The sequence below is a fragment of the Diachasmimorpha longicaudata genome, chromosome 6, assembly GCF_034640455.1.
Source record: "Diachasmimorpha longicaudata isolate KC_UGA_2023 chromosome 6, iyDiaLong2, whole genome shotgun sequence".
Lineage (NCBI taxonomy): Eukaryota > Metazoa > Arthropoda > Insecta > Hymenoptera > Braconidae > Diachasmimorpha > Diachasmimorpha longicaudata.
In genome coordinates, this window is record NC_087230.1 from 3,072,158 (window position 1) to 3,091,285 (window position 19,128).

Genomic DNA, 19,128 nt, shown 5'->3' on the forward strand with positions numbered 1-19,128 from the left:
TCTGAATAATTGAGCCGAATAGGTGAATGATATTAGGTTAATGAAGAACAAAGAGAATTTCATTGTAACACAAAAAACTCAACAAGGAATTAATCGAAAAAATCAGTCTTCAGCATAAAAATGACAATTTTTCTCTTTCATCACAGTTTTCAACAACTTTAATCATCATTATCGTCATTCTAATTACAAGAGAAACTAAATTATCTTTTCAATAAATACAGTCGTTAAAAAAATTGTTGATCGAATAAATAATGGAAAGAAATTGACTTAAAGAACGAAATATCTAACACAACTACTTAAGACGAGATCACTATCTTTTAAATACAATTTTACAACTACATTACTCGAACCTTCCATCTATGTACAGTGCGTCCATTATTCTACATAGCGAGAATTATGTAAAAAATTAATTTACAGAGCATCATCGATTAAAATCGAAGGTTATTTCTTGAAACATCATGATGGGAGTTTCTTTTTCCCTGGAGGGGAGCAATTGGAATCGACGAGGAGAGGAAGAATCTCGTATGATACAATAGGCCAGCAGTTGGATATTCCAATCAGCTTGGGGAAAAAAATGAGCGAATGAGGGAGAGCTAAATCCACTGGGAATTGATTTCTGTCAGGCCATAGGGACAGGCAATACAACCGACTAAGGCCTCATGTTATTTTCTCATCTCTCCATTCTCAAAAGATCGTGGTCCCTTGGCTGAATATATCCTCCATTGTGTGTTTCATTTATTGTACAATTTTTATTAATAGGTAAATATCGCGTGCGACAAAATTTCACAGAGAGATCTAGTGATTCACAAGGAAAATCTTCCAATACATTGAAAATTTGGGACAATTAATTTTTTATCTAAATTTGTAGAGAAAAAGAAATTGTCAAAAAATTCAATTTAACGAATTTTGTCTATAAAAGAACGAAAATCGCAAAATCCACAAAATGAAACAGAATTTTCCCACAAATTTTCTAACTTGATTCATCTTGGAGCTCAGTTTTTGAGCAATATCTCAGAATCTAAGGCAAATAATGAAACTTTCTATTGACATTTGTTGTAGAACTTAATTCGCTCCATAAAAAAGGCAATAATAAAAATTTTCCCATCTACCCTAGATTTCGAGATATCGAGAAAAAGCTGGCCAATAGGCAAAATTAACTTGTTCCATTTTATCAATTTGTTACTGATTGATAGATTGGAGGAAAAGTTCTAGAAAATGTTTTCGCACGTGATTAAATCAAACATTAGACACTGCTCTCGCCCCTACCAACAAGGGTGATAGGATAGACGTATTTCTTTCTCTTGGCGTTGAAAAAAGGCGATGTGTGTTGAGCATGACCAGGTGTTGGTGATAGACCACGAAGTAATGGAAGTGAAGCATCAGTGGATATTCCAGTACTGGCGTCAAATCGTTTTTTCCACTCGGCGCCGAGATCAGTTGCCGGTGTCATTAGTCTTTTGCACTCTGGTGAACTTCTGACACTGAAAAAAACATCATTGTTGTCGTGGCCAGCTCTTTTTTTATCGTAATAATCGAGGCTCGATGCCCGTCTCTGGATTCCGGTATGAGGAAAATCAATCTGGACTCGATGGGTTGTCTGCGTTATCCTGATTGAGTGTGATGAGGACGGAGTGGAGGACTCTGATTGATCGTCTCGACAACAGGCCGCTGTACATACATTGTGCTCCCTGATTGAAACATATGTGAATAGGAAACATTTTGTGAGATTTAATGACTTTTACAAGTTACAGATAAGGGAGATAGTGGACTTTTTCCACTACATATTCTCAGCAATGGGAAAATACTCAGACCTTGATCCAAATTTAAACCAATTTTCTGGTCATTTTTTATTCAAGTGTGAATGAAAAGTTCTTGGCACCAAAATCAATTGACCATACCATACCATAAAATAATGAGTTTCATAGAATCCATTTTGCTTTTGTGGAAATTGGTATTTGGGTCTAACAATAGCATTTCCTTGTTTGAAAAATAGACTTTGATTTTGTATCAATTCCATTCAAAATTATAAAACCTATCTTAATTTTTATATTGATACTTTTTGTGAGGAAATAGTCAAAGGATAATTCTTCGTTGGACGAATGTTAACAAAAGTCTCTAAACCTCTTCGTTAAATAATTTGGAATAGAAATCTCCAAAAAATGAATGGATTTGTCCATCGAGTGCCTTGAATTTTCTATAAAATAAGAAAATTAATTTACTTCACTAATTAAATTATAAAATTTCTAATGAAAAGATATGAACTGCTATAATGATAATTCTTAATAATGTTCATGAATAACAAACCTCCTCAGAATAACAGAATCCCGTCTCCGTGGCACTGGTGGTAGTGGTTGCTCCTTGTTGCTTCTTGCTGTCTCGAAACTAGCCTCACTATTACCACTACTACTATTACTACCCCCATGATTATCATCCCTGAAACTACAATTCTTAACAGTCAGCATGGCAAAGTGCAAATTACTCTTGAAATCGTCAGCAGCCGTCGAGAGATTCCCCGGTATTTTTGGTGTTCTCCGGATGGGCCTTGTCACAGGAAGAGGTGATGGTGGATTGCTCGCCTCGGACATCGTCTCGGGGGTTGCCAGCGGGGCTATCCTCTGGGTGTACTCCCAGTTGAGTGGATGATTGAACCTGAACATTACGAGGGGCATCATCAGTAATAAATTCACACAAGAAAAAAAATTTAACAGAAAAATATATAGAATTTATAACAATAGACTTTTTCCAGTTCGCAATTCCTGTTTTTTTTAATATTTTTCTTCTCATCGTTTTTCGTGAATTGAATTGAATTGTCATGAATTCACAAAATTATTCTGTTAATTTTTTTTTTCGTGTACATCAAAATTAATCCACAATTAAACACAAATTGAAGCAAAAGACATTCGTGATGATGAGTAATGAGAGATGAGTGTGCTTTGGTGAAAAAATGTGAATATCGTATTAAGCGTATGCGATTGAAGCACCTAGGGGTTATCACTAAAATACAACGAGCAGACAAGATCATTTAGTCATCATTTCATCATGTTATTTTCCAATTATCTCAATTAGTTCAATTATTTTCTCGGTTTTATGTGATTTACAGGGTGTCCGCCTAAAATTCCTTGAGAGAAATTTTTTCTTCCAAATTTCTTGGGACTATCGGCTCAGCCCTGGCCACCAACATTGGTAGATACGGGACAGGCCCCTTTCAGACATATCCCGATCACTCGCATGGTCATTTTTTTCCAGCTAAAAAACAAATTATATTTGTAATCTTTTGATAACAAAAAAATCGTTTGCAATTAAACGAATGTGTTTTAATGGAACTAATAATTTTGAATTATTTTTTAACATTTAAACTATTTATCATTGAAAACTACATTGTTGAAACCCATTGTGTTAATTAAATTGGACATGTTTTTGTCTTGTTTTTGTTAAGCGTTTGAAGCCCAAAATAAATATATGGTTAAAAAAATATATATACATATACCACGTTATATAAGGCGAGTGATCGGACAATTGAACATTTAACAATCTTTTTAGGACTGTCTCGCAACTTTATATGATACCCTCTACCAAAAAAAGGGAAAAAATATTTCTCTCGAAAGATTTTTATTCCCAGGGGGTGTTATCGAAGAAATTTCGTATGGCAATCACCCACGTATCGCAGTTTGTTTTTGTTTTCAAAAATTATTCTCTTACAATTTGTTCAGGTCGTGCCTCGGGGTAGCTAATTCACTGGCAATACTGACGTACTCCCAGGGTATCCCGTGGGAGTCAACACTCAATTCACGTCCAGCCTGAGGTATATCAGTGGGGCTCTGGAGGGAAGTGAAGCTCGTCTCGAGACATAATCTGTGGGGTGATGTACCCACTGTTAATGAACGTGTTTTTCCGGGGCTCTGTGGTGATAAGAGGGCACGCATCTCCTGCTCGAGCTCCAACTCCTGGATCTCAAGGGTCTCACGCACCTCTGACGCCTCGGCTGACGATGTCTGGCCTGACGCCACTCGTTGCGGCTTCGTTGGCCCCAGGGTTGTTACAACCTGATCGTCAGGATGTCGTCCAGTGGGTCAGTTAGTACTTTCTCGTTTTTTCATTTTCATTCTCTTGCTTTTTTTAATTCGATTTACACAACTGTGAGCTTCTCTCTAATCACACTTTTCTAGGTAGGCATTCAATTGTCGATTGGGATTATTTTTACGCTACTTCACCGAATATTTATCATGCATATCACACCCCTGAACACTCGCTTTTAATATTTCATCTGTTTTTTTGCAATTAATTTCTCGTTGAGGTCGTTGTTTTTTTTTTTTTTAGATAAACACTTGTGCTTTATTCCAGTAAATATTCTAGGAGAATATTTGGAGGTAAAAAAACAATAAACACTGAGTGATAAAACTTTCAAAAATAATAATTGATGTTTTAAACTAGTTATAATGGAATATTTGTGAATTTTATGGCGAGATAAAAATAGAAAAATAAAGATTTATACGGGAAAAGTTGAGTTCCTTTGTTCAATTTATTTAAATGAAAAGTCATAAAAAATAGGACTTCGAATGTAAATGCTGCAAAAATCATGAATCATTAATTATATTATAAATAATTGGTCGATAGGATCTCCAGACAATCTATAAAAGCACTAGATTTTTCTGACAATTTGTTCAGCCTAATAATTTAATAACGATTTCTCTGTCTTTAATGGGCGGAATGGGGATGCACGTGCAATGAACAGTCTCTACATGCTCCGAATGACTCGACACGAATAACTACTGACGATGAGCGAGAACATTTGCTCAATTTTATGCTATAGTTTTTAATCGACTAAACGTGGAACGTAACGTCGCGTTGAACAATTCGTAACTCCGGAATTTAAAATTTCAATGTTAGTTCCTCAATTAGCTGTCTTCATTATCTAAACCAGTTTTATTGAAATTGTCCCCATAAGTAGATGTATCTCCACCCAATTCACATTTTGCGTCGTCTACTCATGCGAAAGTGTTAACGGGTAATTCACTATAGAGACAATTATTCAAGGGATAAAAAGGACTGTTTTCAATCTGCAAAAGCTCGAAATTAGCACAGTGAAATTCCGCCATTTTTTTATTTTGGAGAGAATTTTATGAGTTTTAAAATGAGTAAAAACCCGTCCAAATCGCATCGTTAGGTCAAGAGATAATGATCTTTAAAGAAAATCCATTTTAGTAGTGAAACGATAAAACGAGTGAATTTGATTTTGACTGTCGGCCAGTTTTCAGGGAATATCTCGGAATCTAGGGGAGATAGGAAAGTTTGTCTTGAAACCTTTTTTATAGTGCTCATTTCACTCGACAGAAAACGTTTAGAGAAAAAATTCGCTATCTTCCACAGATTTGGAGATACTTTTCAAAATCGTTTTACAAATTTACAGCTGGGTCAATTAGCCCTCAGATTGAAAACAACCAGATCAAATGGATAAATTTTAATGTTTCATGAAATTTCATTTGAATGATGATGAAAATGCTAGACACTTAATGTTTATCATTCAACTTCCCTCCGGAAGTTCCAAAACATTAAAATTTTCGCTCAAGGCCAGTGAAATAAGGTCGATGATTTGTGTTCTGTGGATTTTATCACCTCAAAATGATGAATATCGCTAGCACAAAGTTGAACTTATCAGGACCTTAATCAATGGCCTCGAGGGGTTGATGGTTCGAGATACCTGGTATCGTGGCAGAAAGAGGGTGTGGTGGCATAGACGTCGGCGTCACGGTCACGTGGTGATTGTTGCTGAAGTGGAATAGAACGATCGTCGTACCTCCTGGCTGTACACCGCTCGTCGTCAGTCGCCACTCTGGTTGTTCCAATCTCAGTAAAATGCTCTTTGTCCGCTGACACCTAATCCACACCACACACCCTCAGCCACTGATAATTAACCCTCATTCATTCTAATTATTTTCCCTCTATCGACACACAATTATCGGGGATTTTTATTTCAACTGCACTTGCAAAAAAAACATTCACTGAAAAATTTGGCGAATTCTCTAAATTTTTTAAACTAATTTTCGACTGGCGACAGAATAAAAAAAATAGTAGAAAGACTTGGTGAATTTTTTCAATGATTCACCAGAATTCTATTTAACTTTTTTTTAATTAGGTTTTTTATTAGAGAAATCGAGAAGATGCTATTTTTTCACAGAAAAACTCGTATTTATTCGGTTGAAATATTTTTTATAGATTTGTTTTCACAAAAAAATAGACCAAAACTTGAACAAATTTGAACGCAGCAAATTTTATAGAAAATATCTAAAGAGGATTCAAAAAAGTTCAAATCAACATCATCAATAAAATTTTCAAGCGAATTCACTCGAGTTTTCTATTAATTCTTTCCATCCTTTTTTCTTTTCAATGCAAAATATTCGGTAGAAAAACAAATCAGTAGAGTAGATTCTGCCATACAATTTATGTAATTGCAATACTTTCTGTAGACATCCCTAGGCTGAGTTTTCATAGTTATGTTAAATTTTTGGTGAGAAAAATTGAAAGGAAAATTTTCACTTTCCACCCAAAGGGATTCCTACGAACAATACGTCAATTTTTTAAAAATTGTACAGAACAATGAAATTCTGCTTCTCAACTGACCACTTCTCTATCGATTCTATGAAAAAATTCTATCGATTTCGCCGTATTTTTCTATGAAAATTTAATCTGCGTGCGCTTTATCAGCTCTGGCTTTCGTTAATCAAATAGCGTACATCTGGTTGTGAAGCGGTAGAGTCATTAACCGCTCTAGTTAAGGCAGTCACATTAAGCTACAAGTGCTAAACACTCGACAATATTAATTATTCGAGGGGTGAAGTGGGGGACGGGATGCATCACTGAAATTTGAGCATTAAATTGGCTTGTTTGATTGAACGAGAATAATTTTAAACACGTATAATCATTATTTAGTTTATTTTTCTATAAAAAAAATGATTTCCTATTTTTTTCTCCCAGCGAAGGTCTCTACCAATTTCCCAACAAATTTCATGAAATCTCCCATTGAATATTCAACCCCAATGCTTACACATCCCATAACAGTGCTGCTCAATCGCACTATTGATTAATATTCAATATCCCTCTTAAAATTGACCAGGGAAATCATGACAACATGAATATTCACATCCCGGTCCATCTGTTACTAATTTCCACTGAAAATCCGAAGATCCAAACTCACTGAGAGCTCCTCCCTCTAGCCCTCTAACTGCCAACGAAATTGACTCCCCCCGTCACCCACTTCACTCGGACGTGTGCCATCAAACAAGGAGATAAGGGAGGTTTTTTCATCATTTACGTGAAACAAAAAAAAAGTATAAATCATAACGCACAGTTTTTCACAAAAAATTACTTTGTATTCGATCAATACAATTCGTTTCAGTTACATAAAAATTATACAACAAAATTAGAGAGATTTGTTAATGGAGAGTGATGCAAATGCGATATGAATAATTCAATCTGGCAGGTGTGAGGCAATTATTCATACAGTTGAAAATAATAACGGTAATGAAAAGGCTATTCTATATACAATGTACAACACAACTCTGAATTCTCCAACTATTTTTCACAATGAGACGTACGAAAAAAATTCATAAAAATATTTTGGGAATTTGCTGGATTATTTTTCCCACCCAAATTTCAGCGGATATTCTTGGAAATTTCACTGGAAATTTTGCATGTTGATATATATAAAAAAAAACAAATGTTGAAGTAACCCTCAATTGTATCTGACAGATTAAATGGCAATTCGTTGAAAATTATGTCTCATGGTGCAATTCTATCGGCCAAGATTTGGATGCAAAAAATAATCCCCCGAATACCACTCGAACTTCGAAATTATCTGATATTTCCCTCAAGGTTCCCTGCAAACAAATAAGCTCGTCAAGTTTTCCAGAAAAATCACTCGCGCTTCGCGCTCGTGATTTTTAAACTGGAAAACTTGACACGTTCATTTGTTTGCAACGAACCTATCGGGAAATATCCGATAATTTCGGAGCTCTTGTGGTATTATATGCGATAATTTTTTGAATATTTTGGTAAACAAACGACACTTAACCAAATAAACCTCTTTTCATGTCATGGCACAATTCTCTTGGCCGAAATTTGGATAGGAAAAATAATCCCCTGAATACCACTCGAGCTTCAAAATTATAGAATATTTCCCTCTAGGTTCCCTGCATACAAATGAAGTCGTCAAGTTTTTCAGGAAAAATCACTCGTGCTTCGCACTCGTGATTTTTTAGCCTGAAAAACTTGACTCCTTCATTTGTTTGCAACGAATCTATCGGGAAATATTCGATAATTTTGAACCACTTGTGGTATTATATGTGATAATTCTATTGGATTTTCTCGGAGTTTTTTGTTAGATATGAGAACTTGTTTCCTGTTTCTTGCAGAATTTAATTCAGATTTATTAAAATAGAATTTTTTTTCGAGATTTTTGGGAGTAAAAATAAGATGAAGAAAATCGGAAAATTTAGAATTTTTTTTACCGCGTCTGTAAAATGAAAAGATAGAGTCTCCTCTTATTCGACTCTATTCTATTTTTCCCCCTAGGTGATAAATATATAATTAAACAATCAACAATTTAACAATAAACAACAACAATTAATCTACAATTAATTTCCTGTAAATCAGCAGAACTCGCTGCTAAAATCCCCCAAAAACCAATAGAATTTTCAATGACACTTGAATAAAAATTCACCAGGATTCCCCGAATTAGCCAATTACTCAATCGAACTTGAAAAATTCTTCACGAGAGATCGATAGGGTCAGCTGGGACAAATCAGTGCGTCCCTCGATGGGAGACTGACGAACATTACGTATTTCAAAAGGAGGGTTAAATTACAAATCAGCCCCCCCCCCATGAGAATATTAATAATGTCAATAATATTAACATGAATATTCTCAATTGTTCCTGATAAGCTCTCGACTTCTCATTAAGTAAACTTTTAACCCATTGGGATTAATATTCCGATAAAGTAATCAAAGTTTCAAATACACCACTAAATTGGGACCAATATTTACATGAGGTAATTTTTCAATTTTTCCATTTTTGAAGCAAATACTATTTACGATGGATCAGCCATGTAAATTATTATTTGTCATGTAAATATGGTACCTGAACACTGCCATTTGTCCCGGCCATCACTGGCGCTCCCCCTACCGGGCTCTCTGGCGTTCATTCAGAAATTGGCTAATTAGTCAAATTTTTTCGTCCATTGATGGAAAATTTATTCTTCCTATCTACGTAATTATGCTACTCACGCGCCATGCTGTGTCAAATAATTAGACATGCGCGTGGATATGTACATCACACACTCCATCTATCATAAACAAACGGTCTCCCGCCAAACTCTTCGGCACCTTCCTCCATTTTGTTCTGAACAACATTATGGACAATTATCACGAAGATCGTGAGTGACCTCGTCAAAATGGCGGAAATGCAGAAACATCTACAGACGTTTGGCGTCAGATCGTGTGAGAGATAATTACAACAATCCACTATTGTAAGTAGTGCCACATTCCCCATACTACCCCCAGCTAGTCATGTCCTTTCACTCCGTGAAGCAACGGACAATAAACATTTTCCATCGACCATATCACAACAGTGCCACCATTAAAATATCATGATCCATTCGGGTAATAGGGTTTAGGGGTGAACGGGATTACAATCGGATTTTATTCCCCCAGTGACTTACATGCAATCCCATCGTTTCACTATTCCTCACGTTTTTTTCTTTTTAGGCTCCAGGTTCATATGAAAAAATTATAACCGCGGGAACTCAGACGGGTAATATTGTGTGGACTGATCCGATAAATTATGGAACTCAATGGAATGTCAGAGTTTTCTTGAGGTTATTGTTACGATTTCTGTCGCTTGGGAGTCGTCTGAATTTCAGAATGAAAAATATCAGACAAATTGGGAGTTGCTTCATTTCGATGATAACTTCTTAATGTTTTTATTAAATTAAAAATGGCGTTGTAGAATTCAGTAGCCAAGTGGTGAAACGAGATAACGAGATTGATTCATTTCTGAGTATTTTTCGAGTGATATCTTCGAATCTAAGAGCGATAACAGAATTTTTGTCATTAGAAGTGATTACCGCCCCGAGGGCCTGGGGCGAAGTCAAGGGTGACCAATCTAGGGTTAACCATAAGTGTAGAGCAAGTCCAATTGTCAAAGGCCTCGGTGCAAAGTCGAAAATCTCCAACTATTGATTTTTCCCATTCAAAATGCTTTATTGAAAAGGCAATAAAGCCATATCCCCCCGCCTGGCCACGTAGGGGAATATTGCGAGCACAGCGGGAAGTGTCATTATTAAAAATAGCCCCATTGGAATTGACTGGAGTGCGACCATAACTCAGAGAAATACATCGCTGAAGTAACTTGAGTTTTCATCACGTTTTTGACATAAAAGGTTGGACATCCGGTTATGGGAACGTTGGTGGATGAGTATACCATCAGCCAAATAAATTCGCAAGAGACTTGAAGTTAACTGAAGATTACGAACGTATTCGATCGATCGTATAATCGGTCAAATAAATTTGTGAAATACTTAAAGTTGGTTGGAGATAAAAGCACTGACAGTTGCAGTCAACTTCACATTTGTTACGAACTTTTATCATGACTTAGAGAATTGGCGAAATTAATTTGTCAGAGGCTTGAAGTTGGTTGCAGCTCAAAGGATTGAGCGTAATATCACTTTTCAGTTGCAGCAAACTTCAAGTCTCTCACGAACTTATTTAACCGATTGTACGTGTGTGATAAAGTAAGAGTTACTGTTGGGGGAGGAGGTGGGAGTGGGTTTCGATAACATTTCTGGCAACTATTGGATCGCAGGACCGATAGGAATGAAAAAGACTGGGGAAAAGAATGCGGAATGTAAATTCACCGAATTTCCCAAGTCACAGCCCATTCAACACTCACGCAACAGTGGACTGTTGATGCTTATCACAGACTGTACATAAACAATTCAACTGTATATTCTATTTAATTACAATTATATTCAGTTGCAGTCTCTCTCAATTGTTCAAAAAGGCAGCAGCACCGAAATATCAGACAAAATGTCACATGAATAAAAATCGTTTGGAAAAGTAATGGAAAATTAACGAGTTTTCTAGATATGAGTAAAATTCATCAATAGATCATTAGTGATTCTCAATATAGCTTTGTTGAAGCTCTACGAGAATTTTAGTGGATCCTCCCGTTTGTTGTGGCCATTGTTTTTGAAATTATACAACATCTCTGCATGCTTTCGAATAATAACTTTTTATTTTAGAAAGTTTTTTTTAATTCAATTCTAAAATATATAAAACAAATAATAGCTTCACATCATGGCCACCAAGTTTTGAATAAAAATGAAAAATGGTGATGTAACAATAGAAGAATTAGTGAAGACTGTAACAATTCCGAATAACCAATTGAAAATTAAATTCTCATAGTGAAAAAATATTGCTGAAACGATTTTTCTGAACTATTAAAATAAAAATGAATCAATTAATGAATAAGCATTTGATTGTGCTCTAATTCTACAATAAAACCAAAATTCACCGCAGTTTTAATTAAATAACTCCAAAAAAATGACACAAAACATAAAAAAAACATTAGAATAAGCGGTAGAATGTTCTATTAATTTTTTTAATTAGCTATAACAACTCAAATGATAATAATACAATAGTGATATTTTGTCGATGATTTATCGCCTCGCATAACAACTTCTATTTAACGGCCTAATCAACTAGCTGAGCAACTAATTAATCAGTACCGTGCACTTGTACATCAACGACAACATTACTAAAATCCTCAGTTGAAAAACTCTCGCTATTTGAACAATTGACAATGTCAACATTTGGACAACTCTGTGGAGATTTACCACCGATATCAGCATCATTGATGATGTCTTGACAATCGATAGTCTCCTCGAGTGGTTCGTAAGTGCCTGGCTTCGCCGAGGAACTTCTACTTATCGGTATTTGTCTACTCCTCACATCACCCTCATCGTTCATAATTTGTCGATCGCTTACCTTGTTGAGGGCCTTTAGCATTGTATCGGGCATGTGATCCTGTATCATTACAGGACTTATGAGAACTTCATCGAAATCACTGGGACTTGCCCAGAGGGCTTGATATACGGGCTCCCGTTTTCGGAAGAGATTTCTGAAAAGATAAATCATTAGTCATTCGTTAATGTCCAAGAAATGATAGTGCAGCTTTCGAGAGGTCTGGCTCGTTCAATTCAGTTCAGAAATTTAATATGATTTTTAAGGCATTTGGACTTACCTCCATCTGGACTCGTACTTGGGCCTGAAACAGAGAATTGCGGATTTGTATGAACATTTTTAGAGTTGAATGTGAAAAGCGAATGAAAAATATTAGATGCGGAATATTAAATGGGGAAGCCTTGTATGTGACTTATTTTTCTATTCTCTTATTTCAATTTCAAATGATCTAGAATGTCATTAAATGCAAAAAAAACCATGTTTTTTGTCATGTCTGGGTCTAAGTGCTGGCAAATTTGTAATTTTGACGATTAATTTTGAGAAAATTGTGAACAAAAAACAGTAAAATTTGTAGCTAAGAATCTGTATTGTCAACTTATGATAGCTACCATTAACTTTTACTTTGATGCGTCGTCTCAGTTTGATCGGTTCAGCAGTTTCTGAGATAACTTTGGAAAATTTCGTGTTTCCTCAAGATTTCAAAAACTACTGCAAGCATTTCAATTATTTTCTTCAAAATACTCGTCTCAGTGGGCACCACACAAAGCTATGAGAGTATGGATACTCTCATTTTTCCTTCTTATTAATATTTTCAATCTTCTATGCCCAATAATTTGATGAAAAATTGGAATATCAATTTAAATTTGGGATGATCATAGTTTTAATGATATGAACGCAGCAGACCTCGACTAGGCGCAATCCGTCGGATGGTTTGTTACAACATTTATTGTTTTTCTGAAGTTCATGTTACTAATAGGTTGAATATATCTTTATAAATGCCCTGGCCAATACCAGTACCACAACTAATTCACACGGCGGTTATCTACCTTTTTCGTGTATGGAGGGGGAGGGGGGAGCGCCGAATTAGGTGATTCTACCCTCCCCTTCAATGTGTTGGAACCTTAAGATATGTTTAAAGGTTGTGAAAAAATTGTCAAAGCCCACATGAAATACTCACTCGCCCTTATTCTGATGATGCCTGACAACGTGAATGATCCTCCCAGGTGGATAAAGCGGTGTGTGAAGTGTCAACGCAATGCTAGAATCACTTGGAACAATGGTCTGTGCTCTTGCCTGATCCTTATCCCTCTGATATTCTGCGATGCATCCACCAGCTTCCAAATTCGCAGCGGAGGTCGGTGTGGATCCACATCCGCAGCACATAACCGAGCAGGCTATTGTCTTCCACTTGGGATCAACACTGCGTTTTATGGCGTTTATCAAGTCAGCACGCAAGCTCTCCATCTGCCTGAGTCCTATCCTAGGCACCACGTCTTTGCCCACCACCACAGATGTTATGAACTCCTGAGTGTAGACCTGGGCAGGCATGCTCAGAAGACCCCCAGGTGGTGCGTACGAGAAGCAGACCAGATCCGGATATTCTTGCCTGAGGAGAATCGCGAGAATTGATGCAGTACCTGCACCGAGGGAGTGGCCCACCAGAGTCAGGCCGAATTGATCTGTTCCTCTTGCTGGATCCTGCAGCCAAAAAAATTCATAATTTTTCGGCGATCTCGTAGTGATACGAAATTAGTTTATCATCATAAAGGGCTTTGTGGAGACAGAATTAAGGAAAAAATAATCTGGAGAAAGTTGAGAAGTTGAGGTGGTTCCACAATAACGAAATCGGACTAGATGATAATATGGTACAAGATCAGAAATTTTTAGAATGGAATGGGAAAAGAAAAGGAGATTACAGTGCTTAATGTTCATTATTACGGTCATATCTTTGGGTTTGCTGTGGAATTACCTTAAGACAACAATTAAGAGACTTTTAGATTTTTTTAAAGACTAGACAAACATCTTCATAAAGAGGCTATTAAGAATTGCTGCACAAAGCTGTTTATAGAGATTGTTAAGTCGTGCAAAATCTAGTCTTAGAAAGGAAGCTCTAATTAAAAGCGATACGACGTTTTTTCTTACTCGACAGTAAAACTGCTCATTTAATCTCCACTAATTTACCGTCATATTCCGGCTTCCTGAGCTTCAATCAAAAATTCCCTGGACTTTCCTCCTTCCTCATCATTCATTCACACCTTCCAATCAAAACTGCTCTATCATCTTCAAGAATATCTGACTTTTTTACATTACAATTTAGTACACGGAATTAAATTTTGGATAAAAATTACACATCTTGAGGACGAAACTTTTTAGGTCAAGTTTTGTTGCAAAAATTAGACTTTGGAGACTAATTTTTTTGACAAAATTAAACCTCGTCTCTCGTTTCGCCCCCTGGAGATCTAATTTTGAGCTAAAATTCCTTTCCATGTAAAGATCTTCCAAGACAAACCTCTTTATAAGAAGAGTAATAGTGGCTTAATTAGGACACTATTTTTTGTTGTGGGGAATTCCAGAAATTCAAAATAAATCCCTAAATCCTGAGAGAAGTTGACTTTTCGTTCCACATTCCCATGAATAAATAAATAAATAAAGAATTTTCTTTTTTACAAAGACTATTAAATCATATAGAATTTAGTCGTCCGAGCTCTGCGGACGCTTAATAGTAAAAAAAAATCATTTTTTTACATTAAAACTGTCCATTTCACTTCCTCCAATTTACCGTCATATATCCTTATCAAGAATGTCAATAGCATCAAGTACCCTCAACGTTCTTCACTTCTCGTCAATCATTCACACCTTTAAATCACGAAAAACTACATAATTATGTGGAAAAGGATCGTCGAGCTTTCACCTGAAGCCCTCGGCAAAGACATCTCACCTTGGCAAAAGCTGTAGTAATGATCTGCTCGTCATAAATTTTCTTCCTAATGTATTCAGCAGCTTGCACCATCCCCTTATGCCCCAACCAGTCATCCCTAGGTGGTGTCAATGGTAGTACTTCAGCCTCGGCATTCAAGTCAGTGAGAACATCCTTCATACTAAGTGTACCGCGAATACTGATGACAACTTTTTTCTTTGTATAGTCAAGTGCCACGAAGAATGGCGTCTCTCCAACATCAACGTGAAATGTCGCGTAAATAATTTCAATTTCTCCAATTTCAATCATACGACGAAGTGCAGCGTAGTTGCATTGACAACAATTGTCCTCAATAATTATGGCGTCGTCCTCGTGTTTTATACAGGGAAAACAACAACATCGAAGTCTGAGGATTTTAAAAAATTGTAAAAGTCAATTGTCTGATACTATTGAGCTGGGTCCGATGATACGCAGTCCTCATCACATGAAAGCCACACAAATACATATTTACTATATTATATACATATAATATATCCAATATTTTATTGCCCCTATTCACGTATTTTTGAGGATATTATGAATTGTGAGGTCATAAATATTAATAAAACAGTTATTTTGACGAATTTATCAGTGCTAGATACTTCAGTTATGATTATTTAAGCATAAAAATTCACCAATTAACAATCATGTATCTGAATGGCTATATCATGGTTAATCCATCAGCAGGCGAGAAGAAAATACTGGAGAAAATACGTGAAAAGTTACGTAAAAATTACAGTCTGGAACAAACACGTGAGGCGAAATGTGAACTCGGAAAAAGTAGTATACAAGTGAAAAACTTTGCGAATCACTCCCATAAAATTTGCCAGACCGTTTTTTTAACCTGACCGAGATGTGAGATCACGACCTCTAGTCGTGAGGCAAGTGAGGCAAGGATTCCATACATTACAGCTTCAACTTTAACTTTTAACAATTTATTTATTACTAAAATTAGGTGGTTACTTCTGATTTATAATGTAGTATTTTTCTCACATTTTCAAAACAATGAGAATGTCTGTGAAGACTTAAGTTGCTAGCCAAAGGACTTGAATGATTTTTTTTTTCAAAATTTTTCCTGTCTTAATGTGACGTCAGAGGTTTGTTATTGTTAATGCGTCGATCGTGAATACAATCCACCGACAGCTGGTGAATTTACGTGTTGGGAACGGTAAAAATGACTCGTCCCGTAAAGTGGACTGTTGGTCCTTTACTTTTTCGTCATGACTCCAGACCAAAACGACTTAAATCATCAATCTGTATAGAAGTAAGGGACGATAGTCACGTACTTTCTCCGGTTATTTCTCTCTCAACAAATGAACCGAGGAATAAGAGAGCAATTCTAAATATAATTCACCTGGTGCACAATTGGCAGAGGCCCGTCGTGTGATTGATAAAAAATAATGGCCAGCCGTAGGCAGCCAGGGCAAAGTGCATGTAGTGAATAGCGTCTTGAAAATGTGCCAAATCGCCATCCTCAGTCAGGGAGAGAAACTTGGTCCTCGGAGTTATGGGAACGCCGGATAAAAATTCATAGGTATCGTTTTTTCGCTGCTTCACTATGAGCTCGCGCTCGATTTTTTGGAATTTACGAAGAAGGACTAGACCAGCCACTACGTCAGATGGAACGACGTCGAGATCGCGAAAGAAATCGCTGAGGAGTTTTGCTATGTCTGCGAAGGAATTCTGGAGAAGAAAAAATTTGATTAATTACGCCAATTTATTTTTTACAAAATTTTCAAACGTTCTCTAGCAATTCGATATTAAAACTCAAGTGCAGAAGTTTAAATAATGAAAATTTTGTAAAATGTAGGGAAACTTAAGTCGAATAGGGCTCAGTCGAAACCTCCAATAATCGATTCCCAGGAGTAGAGAATAATTTCTCCAGAAAAAAATATTCAAAGTTCTTTACCAGGACCCAACACCCCTGTATTTAACGAATTTTTGAAAACGCCTTGCCTTCAATCTGGTTCTACTTTACGAATAGTTTTAAAATAAAAAATGATAATGAAGAAAAGAATGTGACTTCGAAAAATTCAATTTAAATACAAATTAAAAAAAAATAATAATTTCTTTCAAATTTCAATCTCCTTAATTTGCTTTAAATTTCAATTGAATTAAATTAAATTGAGGTTTATTGAAAAAATTTCCATCAGCCCTAGATGTCGAGGGGCTCATTAAATCCCAGCCAATCATCAAAATTCACTTTGAACCCTCCACCCCATCTCCCCAGAATAACCACAAAACTCACTCTATTTCTGTCAGAATTTCCCATGCAGCAGAACAACATCCGACACCGGTTATCCCAGCTGTCCTGGTACGCCCTAATAACTTTCCTAAATAGTAAAATTTTTTAATAAAACCAGAGTGAAACGTGATTTATGAAAAATTGAATTTGCTCATACCGCTGCCTCCAGTTCCTATTTCTACTCCCGCTACGTTTGTAGTGCATTCTCCCACCACCGCGGGACTCAGCCTCTCTCATACTCCTCTGGTATTTTTTCATCTTGACCCAGGACCTTCCGGCTGCATCGTAGGTGCACCAGACTGTCACCATCACCGATGCCAATATACACCAATTGCAAATAACTAATCCTGAAAAGCCGGTATTGATGTATTTGTAGCATGACCCGATTGTTGGTGGGGAGGGGTGAGAAGGGGTTGTCGATAGGACGTACCTAGAATGACTTCTTTGGCTTGCGCTGCTGGACAATTTGTGTAATAATACACCAGCCACGTGACACCGGCACAGAGCCATCCCGTTTCTAATAATAATAAAACTGAAAGCAAATTGTTTAGTTGGGGTGCGGAGTTGCGAAATTAATTGGATATTATATTCTTACGACAATATTTTCTCTTTGGAGGTCTTTGCTTCGGGGGTAATGAAGAGAGAGAACTTTATTATTCAAAAAAGGAATTAATTTATCAATTAATTAATTTATGATTATTTGAGCAATTATTTGAGGAGAAGAATTAACCAAATTATTTTTGAAAAACCTGGAGAACTCGCGGAATGATTATGAGAATTTTTTCTAATGAATTTTTGAGAGAATATATTGGAAAGATGGAGATGAGGTTTTTTTTGCGGTGAAAATCTTCTAACTATTCTATAGAGATATTTTTTTTTGTGGAATTTTCTTCCCCCAACTTTTCCAAGTTTTTGTTTGGTTTTCTTAGTGAAAAGAAAAGAAATAGAATTAAAAAGTTGGAACATTTACCGGATTCATAAGGATTATTTACTTTTTTGGAACAGGATAAATTATTATTGAGTTAGAAAGTTCATCAGACGTAAATCTATAAGCCTCCCCTTGTATACCCCCGCACGTACAAAGAGGAAATTAAATAAAAAAACTTGGCGAATTGGCCTCAATTCTTCAAGATTTTTATATAATTTTCATTTAGTATTCGGTGGATTTCATTATAATATTCATGACAAAATGTTCCAAAGAACAAATGGAAAGAACTATTTCTAGTTTATGTTGAATTTTGTAAGCAATTTCCAAGTTTCCAAGTTTTTTCACTCGATTTTTTAAAATAAAAGAGAACGAACAATAAAACGAAACCCACTCGGAAAATGAATTGAATTCATTCACTACTTCATTGACCTTTTTTCAAAGAAAAAAAAATTGAATCATTCACCGCAGGAATCTTCATTGAATGGAGCTCTTGCACATAACAAAAGGAATATAAAAATCAAGTAATAAATTTCCCCTTTTATTACAGAACTAAAAACTCCATCACAGACAGTTTCAAGAATATGTCTCTCATAATCCAACTATGAAAATAATTCTTACATTATTTTCACATATCTGTACGTATCAGAAAATTGAGTAAATGAAATCTTCCAAATTCGCTCGATAATTCTATCGCATTTCGATGAAACTAATAATGATTTTCAGTTATTAAATATTCATTTATTAGAGGCTATTTTATTTAAAAAACAAATTTTTCTATGCAATTCAAGATATTTTCTGTAAAATTTTGTAAAAAGGAGAATAGAATGAAAACCACTCGGGAAACGACCGGACTTCATTCCCCTTTTTCAAAAAAAAAAAAATTCAATAATCGTCAGCAAAAATCTCTATTGAATGAAGTATTACCACGTAACAGAAGGAATATGAAAACCAGGTGATAAATTTCTCCATTTGCTGCGAAACTAA

General features: G+C 35.9%; 1 protein-coding gene across 5 annotated transcripts in view; it reads right to left on the reverse strand.

The window, feature by feature from the left end:
• Positions 1-114: 114 nt before the first annotated feature.
• The window catches only part of Inae (inactivation no afterpotential E), a 39,843-nt gene continuing 20,829 nt past the window's right edge, over positions 115-19,128 (reverse strand). Inside the window, exons 4-14 of one of the 5 annotated variants that reach the window (XM_064123059.1) lie at positions 17,647-17,748; positions 17,374-17,563; positions 17,220-17,304; positions 16,326-16,654; positions 14,954-15,338; positions 13,193-13,713; positions 12,296-12,319; positions 12,040-12,172; positions 3,700-4,043; positions 2,305-2,649; positions 115-1,688 (exon numbers count right to left, since the gene is read on the reverse strand). In XM_064123059.1, the coding sequence (XP_063979129.1) occupies positions 1,244-1,688; positions 2,305-2,649; positions 3,700-4,043; positions 12,040-12,172; positions 12,296-12,319; positions 13,193-13,713; positions 14,954-15,338; positions 16,326-16,654; positions 17,220-17,304; positions 17,374-17,563; positions 17,647-17,748 (2,903 nt within the window). In that variant the 3' untranslated portion in view covers positions 115-1,243. Of the gene's footprint in view, positions 1,689-2,304; positions 2,650-3,699; positions 4,044-5,698; positions 5,875-12,039; positions 12,173-12,295; positions 12,320-13,192; positions 13,714-14,953; positions 15,339-16,325; positions 16,655-17,219; positions 17,305-17,373; positions 17,564-17,646; positions 17,749-19,128 lie in introns of those variants that run through there. The other 4 variants (XM_064123058.1, XM_064123060.1, XM_064123061.1 and 1 more) reach the window with 4 other exon arrangements.